This window comes from Atractosteus spatula, chromosome 11, assembly GCF_055471065.1.
Source record: "Atractosteus spatula isolate fAtrSpa1 chromosome 11, fAtrSpa1.hap1, whole genome shotgun sequence".
Lineage (NCBI taxonomy): Eukaryota > Metazoa > Chordata > Actinopteri > Semionotiformes > Lepisosteidae > Atractosteus > Atractosteus spatula.
The window spans coordinates 4539420-4555068 of record NC_142716.1 but is presented as its reverse complement, the minus strand read 5'-3'; the positions used below and the strand labels follow the sequence as shown (position 1 = coordinate 4555068).

Below are 15649 nucleotides of genomic sequence, written 5' to 3'. Positions count from 1 at the left end.
CAAACTATTTACTCACGCATTGGTAGACTGTGCGACAAGCGTGGCTTCCTCAAATTTGAACGGCTGAGAGACTGAGAGGACCAAGATTTCGTACGCTACAGCGCCCTCTGCTGTTCGGAAAGGGAATCCATCCACTGCCTATTCATTCAATGAAGTTGGCGTGATCACCGCAGGGCTCGGACGTTTCCAGTCCAGCGGTCCTCATAGAGGTCACCCTTAAAGCACTGATTTGTATTGACTTGGACACTATGCGAGTCTGATACATACAGCGCCTTCATTGGGTAAATTAAGGAACGGCCAGCTGTCCTTGAGGACTACAGTGGAATTTTCATTTCAAACCACCAGCGGGTAAAAACTAATAATAACAATATTATTAATCGCTTACACTTATATAGCACTTTTCTGGACACTCCACTCAATGCTCTTTACAGGTCATAGGGATCCCCTCCACCACCACCACCAGTGTGCAGCCCCACCTGGATGATGCGACGGCAGCCATAGTGCGCCAGAACGCTCCCCACACACCAGCTCTCAGTGGGGAGGAGAGCAGAGTGATGAAGCCAGTTCAGAGATGGGGATTATCAGGAGGCCATGATTGGTAAGGGCCAATGGGAAATTTGGCCAGGACACCGGGGTTACACCGCTACTCTTTTCGAGAAAGACCCTGGGATTTTTAATGACCACAGAGAGTCAGGACTTCGGTTTAACGTCTCATCCGAAGGACGGCGCCTTTTTTCAGTATAGTGTCCCCCTATACTGGGGCATTAGGACCCACACAGACCGGAGGGTGAGGGCCCCCCTACTGGCCCCACTAACACCTCTTCCAGCAGCAACCTTAGTTTTTCCCAGGAGGTTTCCCATCCAGGCACTGATGCTTCCAGGCTGAGCTTCAGTGGGCTGCCAGAGGGGAGCTGCAGGGTGATATGGCTGCTGGCTATGAAAAGCTCCGAATCACTCCGAAGGGATTCAGCAGCGCCATTCACGATGGCTGCCGTGCCGTCCCGCAAAAAAACAACAGGCTCCCTCCTCAAACTCCTCTTTCAACCAGCCAAGCGTTAAGAAAAGCTGCAACGTACATTTAAAATTCCGATTTAAGCAACAAAAAAAAACTTGTGAGGGTATCCAGCTGGAACCGAAATATTGGAAGCCCCAGTAAACGAAGGCAGAGCACAAAAGATGCTTGTTGCATCAGCAAACATTTACCAGATCCCTGAAAGCAAAAGCCACTTGCATCATAGTGACATTCCTAAAGCATGAAACGGAATAAAAATGATCTGAAACAGCATTTTTCTTTTCGGTTGTGGAAAAGAATCTCGTGGATTTCTTCATCGACATCTGATCACACAAGGCTCACTTACAACAGCCACACTGCTCTGTTACAGACTGCCAAACATCTCTCGCCGCTACTACGGACATCAACTCAGTCTTGCAAAATATTAAAACTGGGAACAATTTCTCTTTTTTTCCGGTTAGGGGAGGGTGAGGGGATGAAATGTAAGAGGTACAGGCATCAGAACCAAAATCAAGGGAAGACAAATGTTCATCACTGTTTTAGGGGATTCTCAGCACAATCAATCACCGATCAACCCGTTTTTGAAAACTGAGACCCCCTTTATTAAATTGCTGTAAGAGAATTAACCATCAATGTCTCTTTCGGGTAGCAGGATTCAATCAAGTTTTAAATAGAATAAAGAATTTAGCGTAATTTTAAATATTACCAAAAATAAGCACATACCTAAAATTTAACAATGGTCACGATTTAAGGTTTGCACATTACAGGATTTTATTTTGCTTTTTTAACCCAATTCAGGTGAAACCCAACTGAGGTTCCTAAAAAATAGACTAGATCAAAATAAATTTCTCTTGAAGTGTTGCAAATGCACAATTTTAATAGAAAAAATATTTTACTGTACCTGAGTGTACAATTTGAAGATATTACAAAGTTTTTAAATCAGCATTTTACTCAAAAACATTTTGTACAAATCTGTTATTCTTAACTTTCTTTTTACTTCAGCTAAACACAAGCACAATGATATAATCCACATTCGTTCCGCATATGAACAAGGAGGTTCTCTATTCTGCAGTGCCATTACAGAATACAATTTTTGTTTTACTTTTCGTAAATCTTGTTTTACAAAACGTGCACCTAAAAGTCAGTCTCTTTGGCGGTCAAGACTAATGCTTTTAAGAGCTGAAACCAGTTAAAATTAGTTTTCAGTTTCGTATTAGCCCATTTACACAAAGGCAAAGTTGGAGTTCAGCAGCAACACATTTTAAACACATGATCACATATTTCTCTTTGAAAAGATATACAAAAGCATCTCTGGCCACTGCGATGAAGTAAAAGGCACACTACTCACGATTTAACATTAACAGAGTAGAAACCTTAACTCTTCAATATTCTAGAACATGAACTTGAACTTGAACTTTTCTTCCTTCCATTTTCTTTTAAAGCATTCATACTATGATTCAGGACCAGAACAGTCTTTTTCTGCTAAACCCAAGCTTCCCAATATCATCATTAGCTATCACCGTCTTGAAGCTTCTAGGCTGCACCAAACCCCAATCAGTGCTGTGCGTGAGAAAAAGAAGTTCTCAGAATGCAAAGGTAAAGTATAAAATGAAGATTCTGAGAAATAAAAAAATCAAAAAGAAGCCTTAACACCTTTTTTACATCGGTGTTCTTAGTCTGTTACCACAAAAGCAGTCTAGATCATCTCGGACATCCATCAGCCGAATGAACAGAAATACAGTGACAAGAAGAATAGAGGTTTTATAAATAAGTGTCTGCAGGATTAACAGAGAGGGACTGGGAGAAGATCGTCACTCCTTGTATTCCATGAACTGCTGAAGTCTCTTTCGGTGCTCCACAGACACCTCAACAGCGCTGTCGAGAGGAATGAAATCAGATGAATGACAAAGGTCACGAAAAGAAAAATAATATGAACCAGGGAAACACGTCTCCAGTCCTGGAGTGCTACATCACACCGTGACTTACCCAGATCAGTGCTTCATATACCCGAGGTCCAAAGAGACCTATTTGACCTACTGGGGAGTGTACAACCGATATATAAACTTCCAGTTGGGGTCCCTCAATCAATAACTAACTGGTCAAATGTTTTGAGACAAGAAACCAACATCCCTCAAAATCTGAAGTTTCTGATGTGTTGTACTTTAAGCCAAAAGACGCCGAACAGCTTACTGCTGAGCACAGCCTTGGCGTACGCCCTGCACACAGCTTTTTGACGAGCGAAGATACAAGACTGTTCTGGGTATACACGATCGTCATTCTCACAGGATAAAGACCTTCAAATGCTTGATGACACTCTGTATGTAAACCTGAAATCTCTTACTTTAAATGCTCCCCGAAGGTGACCGTTATCCTGTAGATGGCGGTTTTCAGAGAGGCCCGTAGGGCAAACCTCAGGGTCTTGTATGTAGTGTCCTCCAGGCTCCCTGAAGATTGAACCGGCTTGCTGGAGGCATGGGGCAACTTGAAGTGCTTGTCTACCGCCTACACAGAGTGAAAACGAGCACCAGAACGCGACTTTAAACTTCCTAGACTCCTCTAAGTCAGGATGAATAACTGACCTTGACAGCAGAAAGAGCGTCATGTGCACATTACATCTTTGAGTACATGAGGCAAAAGGTGTTGAAGGCAGCCATTAATATAGCCTGCGAGTCTGCTCTGTAATTTATCAACTGATAATGACATTGATCAAGATCTGAAACACTCTGGGAGCTGGAACAGCACAGACCTAATCTGAAAAATTGTAGCAGAATGTGAAACCATTTTGGAAAAAATATTTTGGCGATTTTAACAATCTTATAACAGAGAACTATGGTCCTCTTAAGATAACTACATCTCGGCATACTTCAGATTTATACTGGAATGAAAAAGAGTCAAACAGACAGAGAACTGCCACTTTAAGGGAATAAATATAAGGTATTGTACAATACCTTATTCTACAGTGCAGATAGCATAAATGATTTCCGATTTAAAAAGCCTTTCAAGCTTACTATTGACATATGTGCAGACAAAAGAATAATGAACACAATTTTCTTTTGACAGAATTTTCACCTCGACAGAATTCTTCACTATTTTCACCACATTTGCCCCTTAACAGACAAGCATCCTTTTTGAATTCCTCTGCCCGTTCATTGACTAACCTCCAGCAACGTCAGCATCGTACTGAGGATGTTGGGAAATGTAGTCTGTACAACCCCAAACCTGTCCTCTGTGTAAGAAGCAGCAACTAAATTAGACAGCCCTGTAAAAGAAGGAGAAAACAAGTGAGATCCTAAACATTCTTACGCATCTCTAAGGAATAACAGAACTGAGCAAGTCAATCATCTTTTGGCAAAAGCTACGGTAGAGATGATATATGTTCCACTAACAAACCCATTACTCAGCTTGGCGCACGCAACTTGAAGTAGTTCTTTGGATTGAATAATACCTTGATCCACATTTGTTCAAAGCTGTGTTTCCCAGCCTTTTCTGTTCTATGGCACGTTTACATAAATATAAAAATTCTGAAGCACTGCACTCCACTCCCCACACATACGTATGTATTACAGGTCGAAGCACATTATTTACATTGTAAATATAACTTGTTTCCATCTCTAATCTGAGTTTGCCTTGATGTGCACAGTCGCATTGCCTCAGCAAGAAACTGCTGACATTGAAACACGGGGCAGCGTGCTCTGAGGACGTTCTCAATTTTTACACTTTGTCCGACAAAGTTGAAGACCTGTGAATCGTGTGGCTTGAAAGATCGATCTTAGAGTGTGGCCGCACACATATAGACACCAACTGCGCAACACCACACTTTGGTCACTCCACATACTGTAGCTAATATATAACAAACTTCTAAAAACAATCAGCTTGTTCCAAAATTCCAAGGGAAACACGGGGCGCAACTTTGCTTAAAAAATCACCGAAATAATAGATAATAGATGCCATTCATGCAGAATGTAGATCAAGAACTGATAAATCTATTTCTAAACACAAAAAAATAAAAATTAACACATTTTAACTCAGAAATATTGAATTGCCCACTGCTGTTTCCTGCGACAATAAACAAAACCCTGTTACATGAATTGTTTCAAACCTTCAAGGGCCCAGATGTGAGCTTGACTGTCAGCAAAGAGGGCTTGACTAGAGGCTTCTGGAAGCTGTAAAGAAAACAGAATTGTGTTTAAAACAGTTCTAATGAGAAGGACTGAAACCTTCACGTGATCTAAGGAAATGGAATATATAGTTGTGGGATTGGAAGACAGCTTGTCTGAATGTTGAAAGCTCCAAAATATTTGGCTTGCGCTTTTTATAGTACGACCATTAAGATGATTTCAGTGAAAATGAGGGGAGATTCGGGGAGGGGGGCTCCCAAGTTGAGCAACCAGTGATAGGCTGTGCTTGGCGTCTAATGCAGCAGTCAATGCTCGCTGGCCTGTGTGGCACCGTGGGGCTCGCAGCTGGTCCATGTGCCAACGGCCAGCGGGCCCAACGGGGGGGGGGGCGTGCTGGAGGAGTGAGCGCACAGCCTCTCATTCTCCAGGGCTGCACAGGGAAACTGAAAACGAGCAGCAGGTCGGCAGCAACCCTCCCAGCTGCAGGGGGGGGCAATGCCAGGACACAAAACCGGCAGCTCCAAAGGATGCTTTTTTTAAAAAAAAAGTTTGAAAAAAGAAACCGCCCTGTTCACCGTGCAGGAGACAGACATGATGCGGACAAATGACAGGCATGATGAAGCAGCACTAGACAGAGTTAAGACACCCAGAAACCATGCTGTGGAGAGCGGATGACTTACAGGAGAATCGCATAACGAGCGACACCACTGTACTGAACACCATAATGTTAATCGCAATGGTTGATTTTATGCATCGTGTTAGACAGCTTCAGGATTAGTTACAACAAATACCTGGGATACATCCGTTCAGCTCCAAACTTTAAATAAACACAGAAATTCAACTAGATCAAGCTAAATGCTAAATCTATAACACACACAAGGTTTTATACAAAAATCATTTTGTATAAAGCATCTGGGAAAAATCCATTCTAACCGTTAGCTACTGCTCGCACAACCATCTGCCTTTAGACAAGTGAACGCTGCAGTTCAAATGAAAGCAGGATATCGTTTTTACTCCTGTGCTGTGGTGTTAACTGTCCTACTAAACAGCAAAATGAAACGAGCTTTTAATTGAAACAGAGCAGTAGGAACCAATATTCACTGCAGCACGAAAATGGACTCCATGCTGTTCAACAGCTGTTATGTCTTTGGCAGATCCCGTGAGCAGTACTTAAACGGCCAAGAATTAGAGCTCAGATCCCAGCCTGCAGGTAAGGACACAGCAGCATGCAGGACATTTATCCCCCATTAGAGCATGCATTTCTCCTTACCTTATTAAATAAATACATTACCAGCACCCGCTTAGCCAAGAAAGTTTTAACCTGAATGAGACAATTAAAAAATAAATGGAAAAAGAGGGGGGGGAAAAAGCCTCCCTTTTTATGCATCCAAACAAAAACAGCACTGGCTTATTTGCATATTTTTTGCTGCATTGTTTAAAAAGAAAACATATGTCAAACAAACATCAAACATTTAAAAAACACACACACACAAAAACAAATAAATGCACCAGTAGCGTAACATGTTCCTCGGCTTTGTCATCCCTCATTTTTCAGATTTTCCAATTTGACAAAACTGCAAATGCAGAGCAGACAGTACAGACCACGGAACCGGAGGTCTGCGTTTGTGTGTGGGTCTGAAAGGGGAGTTTTAGGACGCATATATTGTAACTGAGAAGTACTGAGAGATTAACACTTTGAGTTAACTGCAGGATCACACAATGGGCGCCTGTGCTTGCTGAGGATTTAACGGTGAGGTGCAATTTGTGGGATCATGACTAAGTCAGAATCCCCTCTTAGAGGTTTGGTATTGTGGCAGGAGGCACAAAGAGACTGAGTAAATGTCTGTTCATGTACTGCACGCCCACGCTTCCCTCTGCGGTACCCACCTGCTCCCGCCTGTTCTGCAGCCACAGGGAGAAGAAGCTGGGCTTGTGCTCCGCTGGGGAGGCGCTTGGCTCTGGAGCTGGGGATGCGGCAGGACTCCCATTTGCCAGCGTGTCTGGAACACACGCGCAGGTCTCTCAGGGGGGACAGCTGCAAGGAGCTTCACGCGGCTTCTCGCCAATCCCAACGCCCCACTTTCCCCGAGGAGACAAAGCCCCGCTAACTTACCCTTCGTGGAGCGGGAAAAGGATTCCCATGGGAAAGGTAAGGATCTTAGCCAGTCGCAGGGTATAGGCCAGGGGTGGGCAATCTCTGTGCTCCTAGAGACGGGCTAATGTGCCAGTGTGTTTTTCTTTTAATTTCAGCTTAGTTCATAAGCTAAAGCAGCTCATTACTGTCTTACTGGGACCAATATAGCACATCCTCCCAGTTCAGGTGTTGGTGCTTTTTCTAGAGAGCTAGAAAACCTGTAACACACCAGCCCCCCGGGACCAGGACTGCCACTCCCTGGAACCGACGTTCCCAAAAACGGGCTCTACATGGCAAGCTGGGCATCATGCATATATCCCCTTCATACAAGAGTCCAGACTTTACCGCACATGAGGGCACTACAAAATACTAAAAAAAATATATAAATAACAAACAGCCCATCCTAACATCTACAGCAAAACGTTAGGACGTGTAGAAAACATTAGCAGAGTAATAACTCAACATGAAGCAGTGAACCCAGCAGTTCAAACAGCAGGCAGCTGCAAATCAACGCTCAGTCGAACTATAGCAAACTGCAGCCGAGAACCGTTCATGTTAACGCATCGCACTGATGTGTATGAAAAGTTCATATTTTGGTTGGAATTCAGTGCCCCAGATAATAATCAAACAGCACAATCCATGAGGGCACGGCACTTCGGTGGAGGATGAAGTTGGTCCTTCTGATATGTCCAGTGCTTTTGGGTTAGAAAAGCACTTATAAAAACCCAAGTCTCTGCTTATATAATTATAACATGTTTATGTACACCTACTCCCTAACTGGTCATCTACTGCAGTCTCACTTTTCTCCAAAGCTGCTTACACTTGAGTACAATGATACAGCTGGGTATTTCACTGGAGCCACTGGACTGACGTGCTTTGCTCAGGGGCATCACAGCAGTGCCTCGCCTGGGACTGAAACCCATCACCTTCCATCTACAAGTTAAAACAAACCCCAAACCACCGGCCACAGTGCTGCCATTAAAACTAAATGAAAAGTATTCAATGATCAATTTCAGAATGCAGAATATTGCCACCCATTCACTTACGAAACCACTACTGCCCTGCGCTGTTGACCGTCCAAGTGTTTCTACAGCCATTTGTGCGTGTTCACATTCTGATCACGCTGCCAAGGGCATTATGCGTACCTCTTGTACTTGTCTTTAGAAGCCGAGGAGGCTACACCGAGAGAACCAATTTCTAGGAGTCACAAAAGGCAGCAAGGAACTAAGGTGCTGTGTTGGAGCATCTGATTATCATACAATGACATCGCACATCGGTGCAGTGACATTATACATTCTGAACTGCAGTTCGGTAGAGGTTTTGACAGATTTTTTTCCTTCCAAAGCCAATCGGTGCTCGTGTCCCTTCCCCGAAGGCTCTCTCTACCTGTAGATGAAGTCCACAGTTTGGGTCCCCTCCTCATGACGTGAGGACTCTGCACAGAGCCGTACCAGGGGGAAGCCGGGTCGAGCGTTCTCGCGAAACGCTGGATCGCTGGGGAACCGAACGGGCTCCCGAGATCGGGGGTGAAGGGTGCCGTCAGCGGGCTCCTCAGACCCCCCAGTGAGGACCTCGCAAACACAGAACTGGGCGTTTTCAGCCCAGCACCGGCTCTGGGGGTCTGCACCGGCCACCCGGCCAGTTCTCCCGAAACGGACGGCTCTGAAATCAGAAACACAACGATCACCGCGCTGGGGAGCTGACTTCGAGTGCTGGAAACCGCCATCTGGGTGACGTCATTCCGAGCTGTCATGACTTCATTCTACCTGAACTGCTCGAGGAGGAGGAGGATGACTTTTTGTCACTGCCTGCAGACTGCTGTTTCACTCTCCCATTGGACGCAACAGCTTCATGGTAAGCAACCAGCCTCCGAGTCAGGTCGCTCAGCAAGCCTAAACACTCGCCGCTTATAGCGGTCCAGTTGTGGGGGTGGCCTCCTGAAAGCACAAGGGAGAAGAATGGAGAAGGACCCCCAAGCGATGCAGAAACTCGAGCAGCCAGCTGGTGGTCTAAAGTGAACAGCGGGCAAATCTGTCTCTTAAAACAAGAGGCATCAGATTCCAAACCTACATACCAGGCTGACTTAAGCTGAACACCTCCTGTCTTCTAGATGGCGAATTCTGAGACAGCAAGGCCAAGTCCTGCAGCGCTAAAAACTGAAACAACAACAACAACAACAAAAAAAAAGTCATGAATAAGGAAAGCTCTGTGGACAGAGGAGTTGTCATTCAGATTTAATATAAATCATTCCCTTTCATTTCACATTGCCACATAAAATCATGCACATTTCACTTGGCTGTGAACATCAGTGAGAATCTCCTCTTTACCTTCAGAATTGGAGGCTGCTGGCCGGTTAAAACTTTAGGAAGGCACTGGCTGGCATTCTCCGAAAATGACGACTGCACGGGAAACCAGTACATCTTCAGAGGAACAGAAGATTTTAGAAAAGGTGATCAAACTCAAGTCTCCGAAGTACGAGTGAGCGCACACAAGTGAAGGCTGAATCACGGTGATAAATGTTTTTTTTTTACTTTTCAAATTGCATCGAGATCATACAAACCTCCGTGATATAGATTCTGAAGAGGAGCCATGTGATGTACCACATTACCAGAAGAAAGGTACCAGTTATCCACAGATGGAACATCAGAGAAAAGTCAAGGAGCCCTGCTAGTGTATCCAGTGTGTGACGAGTGCTACAAAAACAAGTTAAATAAAGTGTTTTTTAACACAGAACAAACAACAAAGGAATTATTGTTAATAAAGGTTGCCAATCCATTTTTTGGCCCCTAAATGCAAGGCAAAAGACAGTATGTTTTACATACAATTAATTCTAAAATACATACACTTTTCTTGAAAAAGTGTCAAAATAAGAAAGGATTAGAAACTTTACTAACCTGTCTCTACTGAGGTTCATGGTTGTACAGATCCATGCTCTGGGGATGTAGCCTTAAGGGAATAACATCAAGCATTAAAATTACATTAAACATTAAGGCTAAATGCTATAAAAGCAATATTTTCTCATTTGCATCCAATTTTATGTATGTCAAATCTCCTTAGTAGTTTTTTCTATCATAGAGTTTTAAAGAAACTCCTACTGTTAATGGTTTATGCATTCACACTTACAGTTTACAAAATATTTATACGTACAGCATTCTGTAATGCCACATGATTATGCACTTAGGGTACATAAAAAAGCAACACAATCTGATTTAAAAGAAAAACAAATATTAAAGAATTTCCTTACCCAAGAAGAAATATGTAATGCAGTAGTTCCGCACTGAATACAATGACTGAACTGCGCTGTGTTTAATCACCACAGGTAAGGTTCCCTTGAAGCGCAAATACTTGTATTGCTGAAACAAAGCAAAATAAAGTTAGCCTTTGTATTTAAATACTATAAATAATTACGATTGAGTATTAAATCAGACTAATATTGTCAATGTATTGATATGTTCACTTCCACTCAGAGGGCTGAATTCCTAAATTAAAACACATAGTTATTCATACATAATGTCTATAGACTACTGTGCTACTGTACTGGAAAATGCCCATTTGAACAGCTCAGCTATGATCAGTCCTTTTATTCTTAGTAAGCCTTTTAAACAGCAAATGCTTCCTTATTTAGCTATTTAACTGATCATTCAATGCGTACGGGTTGCAATTGGCTGTTAATTGAATGTCAAGGTTGATGATTTTATTCATTTCTTTCCACACAGGAGATTTGGTGAACAGTTTTAGCATTATTTGACTATAGATTTTATACAACTTAAACACAAGTCAATCATATTTAAATAATATAAGGGTTTTTTTTTTAATCTAAGAAAATAAAGACCTTTCACTGATTTAGAAAGTGTGAGTGATGGAAGATGAACAGTGGCTGGAAAAAACCGCTGACACAGCGACAGCGCATGTGTGTGCTACCCAAGCCATTCTATTCATCCCAGCATGCAACTGGGCACACGCCAAGACATATTGTCCTGAACACTCAGAGAAGTTGCCCATTGGCAGCTGCACAAAAGCATGTTGAAGTGAGAAATAACCCGTCTTCAATTCAGAAGCAGTACATGTATCTGGTGCACATTAAACCAAAACTGCACAAAATAAGATCCGGGAAATCAAGCACTACCTGTACGGTCCTTTTGGCCATAAATGTGAACACATGAAATGTTTTCACAATACATCATAAAATAATGAGCGCGTGCAAGAGTAATATGAAAATGGCCCTTCAAGGCCCAGTACCTGTATGGTCTGAAAAGAGACATAGTTCATGTTTTTAACAACACTGAGAAGACTGTAGCTGTACCCCATGAAAGCACCAGCCAACAGGAAGAAGAGATGGTACTCATTGAGGCACATCTGATGACTGCCAGGAAAAGTGAAAGACAAACAATCGTTAGTCATTGCAAAAAAAAACATTCATTTTGGCTTCAAACTCCCATAAAACACATACTGTATTGATATTATTTTGACCCCTCAGGAAGCACGTGATCGCAGTGATTAGATCTTCTTCACAAGACACTTCTTCACATTTCAACAACAGCGGCATCATATTAGGTTGTATGCCAACTCAGCCTGTACTTTGGCCAAAACTCTTACTTTTCTCATTGCCCTGAGTTTAGATCTTGGCTTGCTGGAAAAAAAAAAATCTTCAAAACTGTGGGGCATGTACTCACCTTTCCTCTGAATGACAAGGCTTGGCAAAAACTTGGTATCTTCCCCCGATCATGACTGCTGCACACCAAGACACCAGCAACCCCATCACACAGTGAGCCAAGGAGTGGATAAACTGCTGAGGGTGAAGCACCTTTCCAATCAGAGCTATCTTAGTGCAGGGAATTGATGGCACCACTGCAAGGCACAAACAGCTCACTGTGAGGATTCTTAAGGAATTAAGAAAACACACGGGGCATTTTAATACTTGACATTAAAACACACTGGAGATACCTGTGTAATACTGCAGATCGAAAAAGCCAACAACCAGCACCACCAAGCACAGAAGAACTACAGAAAAAATAACGTAGGAACCACCCAGGACGCTCAGTGAATCTGAAACACAAGAAAGGTTTCCTTTCGTTTAAAAGAAAAGCTCACTTCAAAGGAAATACTTCCACATCTCCCTTGCAGACTTACTGTATGTAAAACAAAGAATAAACATGAAATCACAACAGCCTCTTTGAAAATAAGTGTTTAGGCAGGAAGGTGTGCGACAAACCATTTAAATCTCTGCCAATTCTTGCCAGCAAGTAATACTGAAAAAAACCTAACAGTTACAACTTAACATTTTCACAATACATTAGTTACATACACCCAAAGTACTGGAACCTCAACCTTTATAGACCTCAAGATTTGTACATTGTTTGAAAAGGCACATCTGCATTCTTTTCTACTCTTTAGTTTTATTTAGTAGTAGAGGAATGGTTTAATAGATTTCTAAGGGAAAGCCGTGTCTCTGTGTGGGCGGGGGGAGCATGTTTTACTGTCAACACAGGAGGCACAATTTCCGAAAAAAAAAAACACGAGGATGGTAACCCCGACAGGCTAAGACACCTCTATAATGCAACCCAATTTGTATAAACTAGTTGGCATCTTTGAAAACTAAAAATGCCAGAAATATTGTCTGGAGTCTATTGGCACCCTGTGTGGAATCTCGAACAGGAAATACAATGAAAGTCCATTTGAATTCCCCACAAACACAAGATGGTTTGGATGGATATAAGGTGGCGGAGGATCTTTTCATCTTTTGTGTTTTTTGCCACAGAGTAGTTTTACCTACGGACAGCTCCTTCTATTAAATGTTTTTCTTTTAAAAACCATATATATATATATATTATGCCTGAGCTACTATAGGGAAAGAAAATATCACAGGACATGTTCACACCTGATATCCATTGCACAGGATGGAACAGATCAAGATGGCTCAAAAACACAAACAGTGCTGTAATAACCGGTAACAACAGCACTGACCAAGCAATGCTTGCTGCTGCCCTCCAACATATCACCTAAAAACAAAACAAAAAGAGAAAATGAGCAAAAACAAAGCAGGGGTCCTCATAAAATATACCCAGCAGATGGAGAGCCCCGCAGTGTGGCTGTCCAGCACGGATTTTGTGACGATTTTTTACATCTCCAAGATGACTCATCCTGGCTGCAAAATTGGGCTTGACGTCTGTATGAAATAATTAAATTTTGGCACTCAAGTCCGAAAGCTTAGATCTGCCCTTATCAAAAGGTGGAGGTGCCGAAAACAAAACCAATGGCTCGTCAACATAGACCGCACTCAAGACATTTAGTTTGAACAGTGGTTTATTCTTCTTTGTAAGACATCTAAATAAAGATCACTTAAAGTAGCAGCAATCACAGTTAAGTTCTTAAACAAGGAGTTTTGTCTACACAACACTGTTAACTTAACCTTAAAAAACATTAACTTGGCTCAATTCAACATCTGTGTGGCGTTCTCGAGAAGAGAGCAATGTCAGGGTTTGAATACCCAGTCCGTTTTGTTCTGGATATACAGCTTAATCCTAAACAGCAGTGATAGAGCCTTAAAAATGTCCTTCCATGATAGATTTTGGTTTAGTGATTTCACCTCCACCTTGTAAAGTTGCATTTTCATGACATCATTTCAATAATGTATCATCTGACTGTTTCTAGCGCACAGTGCAATCACAAACCAAATGTGTCTAAGGGCTGTGTCATTAACAGTGAATCTTTTGAACATAAGAACATAAAGTTTACAAATATATAAGGAAACAAGTTTTACCCATTTGGTAGTTAGTGGTTAACTGATCCACGAATCTCATCCAGAAGTTTGTTGAAGGAAATCAGAGTTCAACAACAGAGCAGGGGAGCTTGCTACACTCCCCCACAACCCTTTGAGTAAAGAAGGCCCTCCTTTTTCTTGGTCTTAAATGAACGTTTCACTGTTCATTCAAAGGAATCCACTGGCTTGACTTTGTCAAGAACCTTTGAGGATTTTGAATACTTGTATTGGGTTTCCTTTCTTCTAAATAAGCCTAACTGCCTAGTCACTGTTTGCCTGCTCGCTAAAAGCTTTAAAAGGAACCCAACTTTTTTCAGCAGCTTTCCCCTAAAATTCAGTTTTCATGTCTAGTTCTGGTATATGGCTGGTGAACTGGGATTGGGCTTCCATCGTGACTTTTACATGCGCTGAAATGTGTAACACTAGATCGCTTTTTCAGTCATTTAGATGCTGTTTTATTGTAACTGTTGTCCTTGGGTGCAATTTTCATTTCGTTGTTTTATGCAATTTTAAAGATCTGAGACAAACGTATCTCAATTCGGTGAATATGCTTTGAATTAAGGATATTTCCTTTAAAGCCACGATACAAAAGTATAATTTGATGACGCCTTCTACAACGGAAAGATGAATTTCGTTCCTTATTTTCTGTTTAGCAGAACAACAATAATTGTGTTTGATCTTTTTCATGAACAGCCCTAAATTTAACAGACTTCAAACAGTAAAAACAACAGCTTACCTTTCGAATGAACCAATGGTCCTGCCCAAACGAAAGCATGACTTAAGAGTAACGATAAAACCACACATTAAACGAGGAAAATCTAATTACCATATACTATTATTCCGCGTTTATTTAAAAAAACAACAACATACAATTCAAACACATAAGAAAGTCTTTTTCAACAGCACGCCGCGCCACTTCCATTCAAAGGACCTCGCTAGGACCCCAGCTGGGGTTACTTTGTCCACTTCATGCCTGATTAAAAATCAGTTTCGGATTTCAAGATGCCACGGTAGCTGTTGAACGCCTGTCTAGTGTAAAAAAAATATGAAAGTTTGTATATTAATTATGTGTTAAATATACATTTCTTGTTTTTTTCTCTACTTTCCTTTCTGTTAAAGTGGGGACAAACACAAACAACCCGCAATAACATAATCTTTGTGGGTGGTAAATGTCAATGAGCTTCAGATGTGCAAAACTTGATATCGTCTTAAATATCAGGAATGTAACCTTTGTACAGCCCCTATTTTCGTCTTACGATTCTTTGACTTTTGTTGTTGCATTATTTCGCCAGTAAGTAAAATATCATCACGAAAAATATGACTTATGTCCGAATAGGACAGTGCGTTTACATGACTTACTACATAGCATATGTAGGATGTACACATATATACGCATATTTATAAACACAAAGCATGCATGCTGACGTTTTGATCGACATAAATTCATTTGTAGTATTTACATATTTAGTTTTTTTATTAAACACTGCTATATACATTAACATTTTGTTTATCTGTTCTGTTTTGGGCATATTTAGAAAGCTATATGCAAGCATGCTTAAAAATTCCATTGCAAATTCCAAAGACAAAAGTCACCAACGAAAAGTGTATTTTTATATTCCTCAAGT

At 41.7% G+C, this 15649-nt stretch overlaps 1 protein-coding gene across 1 annotated transcript; it reads right to left on the bottom strand.

The window, feature by feature from the left end:
- Positions 1–1868: 1868 nt before the first annotated feature.
- ndc1 (NDC1 transmembrane nucleoporin) lies at positions 1869–14973 on the bottom strand. Its single transcript, XM_088927775.1, has 18 exons — positions 14761–14973; positions 13143–13263; positions 12209–12310; positions 11938–12112; positions 11504–11627; positions 10509–10617; positions 10159–10210; positions 9825–9957; positions 9592–9684; positions 9339–9420; positions 9031–9201; positions 8651–8926; positions 7018–7130; positions 6401–6451; positions 5112–5175; positions 4171–4271; positions 3354–3514; positions 1869–2887 (listed from the first exon to the last, which is right to left on the bottom strand). Exons 1-18 carry the CDS (start codon positions 14797–14799, stop codon positions 2824–2826), a joined length of 2031 nt encoding a protein of 676 aa, XP_088783901.1. The 5' UTR covers positions 14800–14973; the 3' UTR covers positions 1869–2823.
- Between the last annotated feature and the right edge of the window lie 676 nt (positions 14974–15649).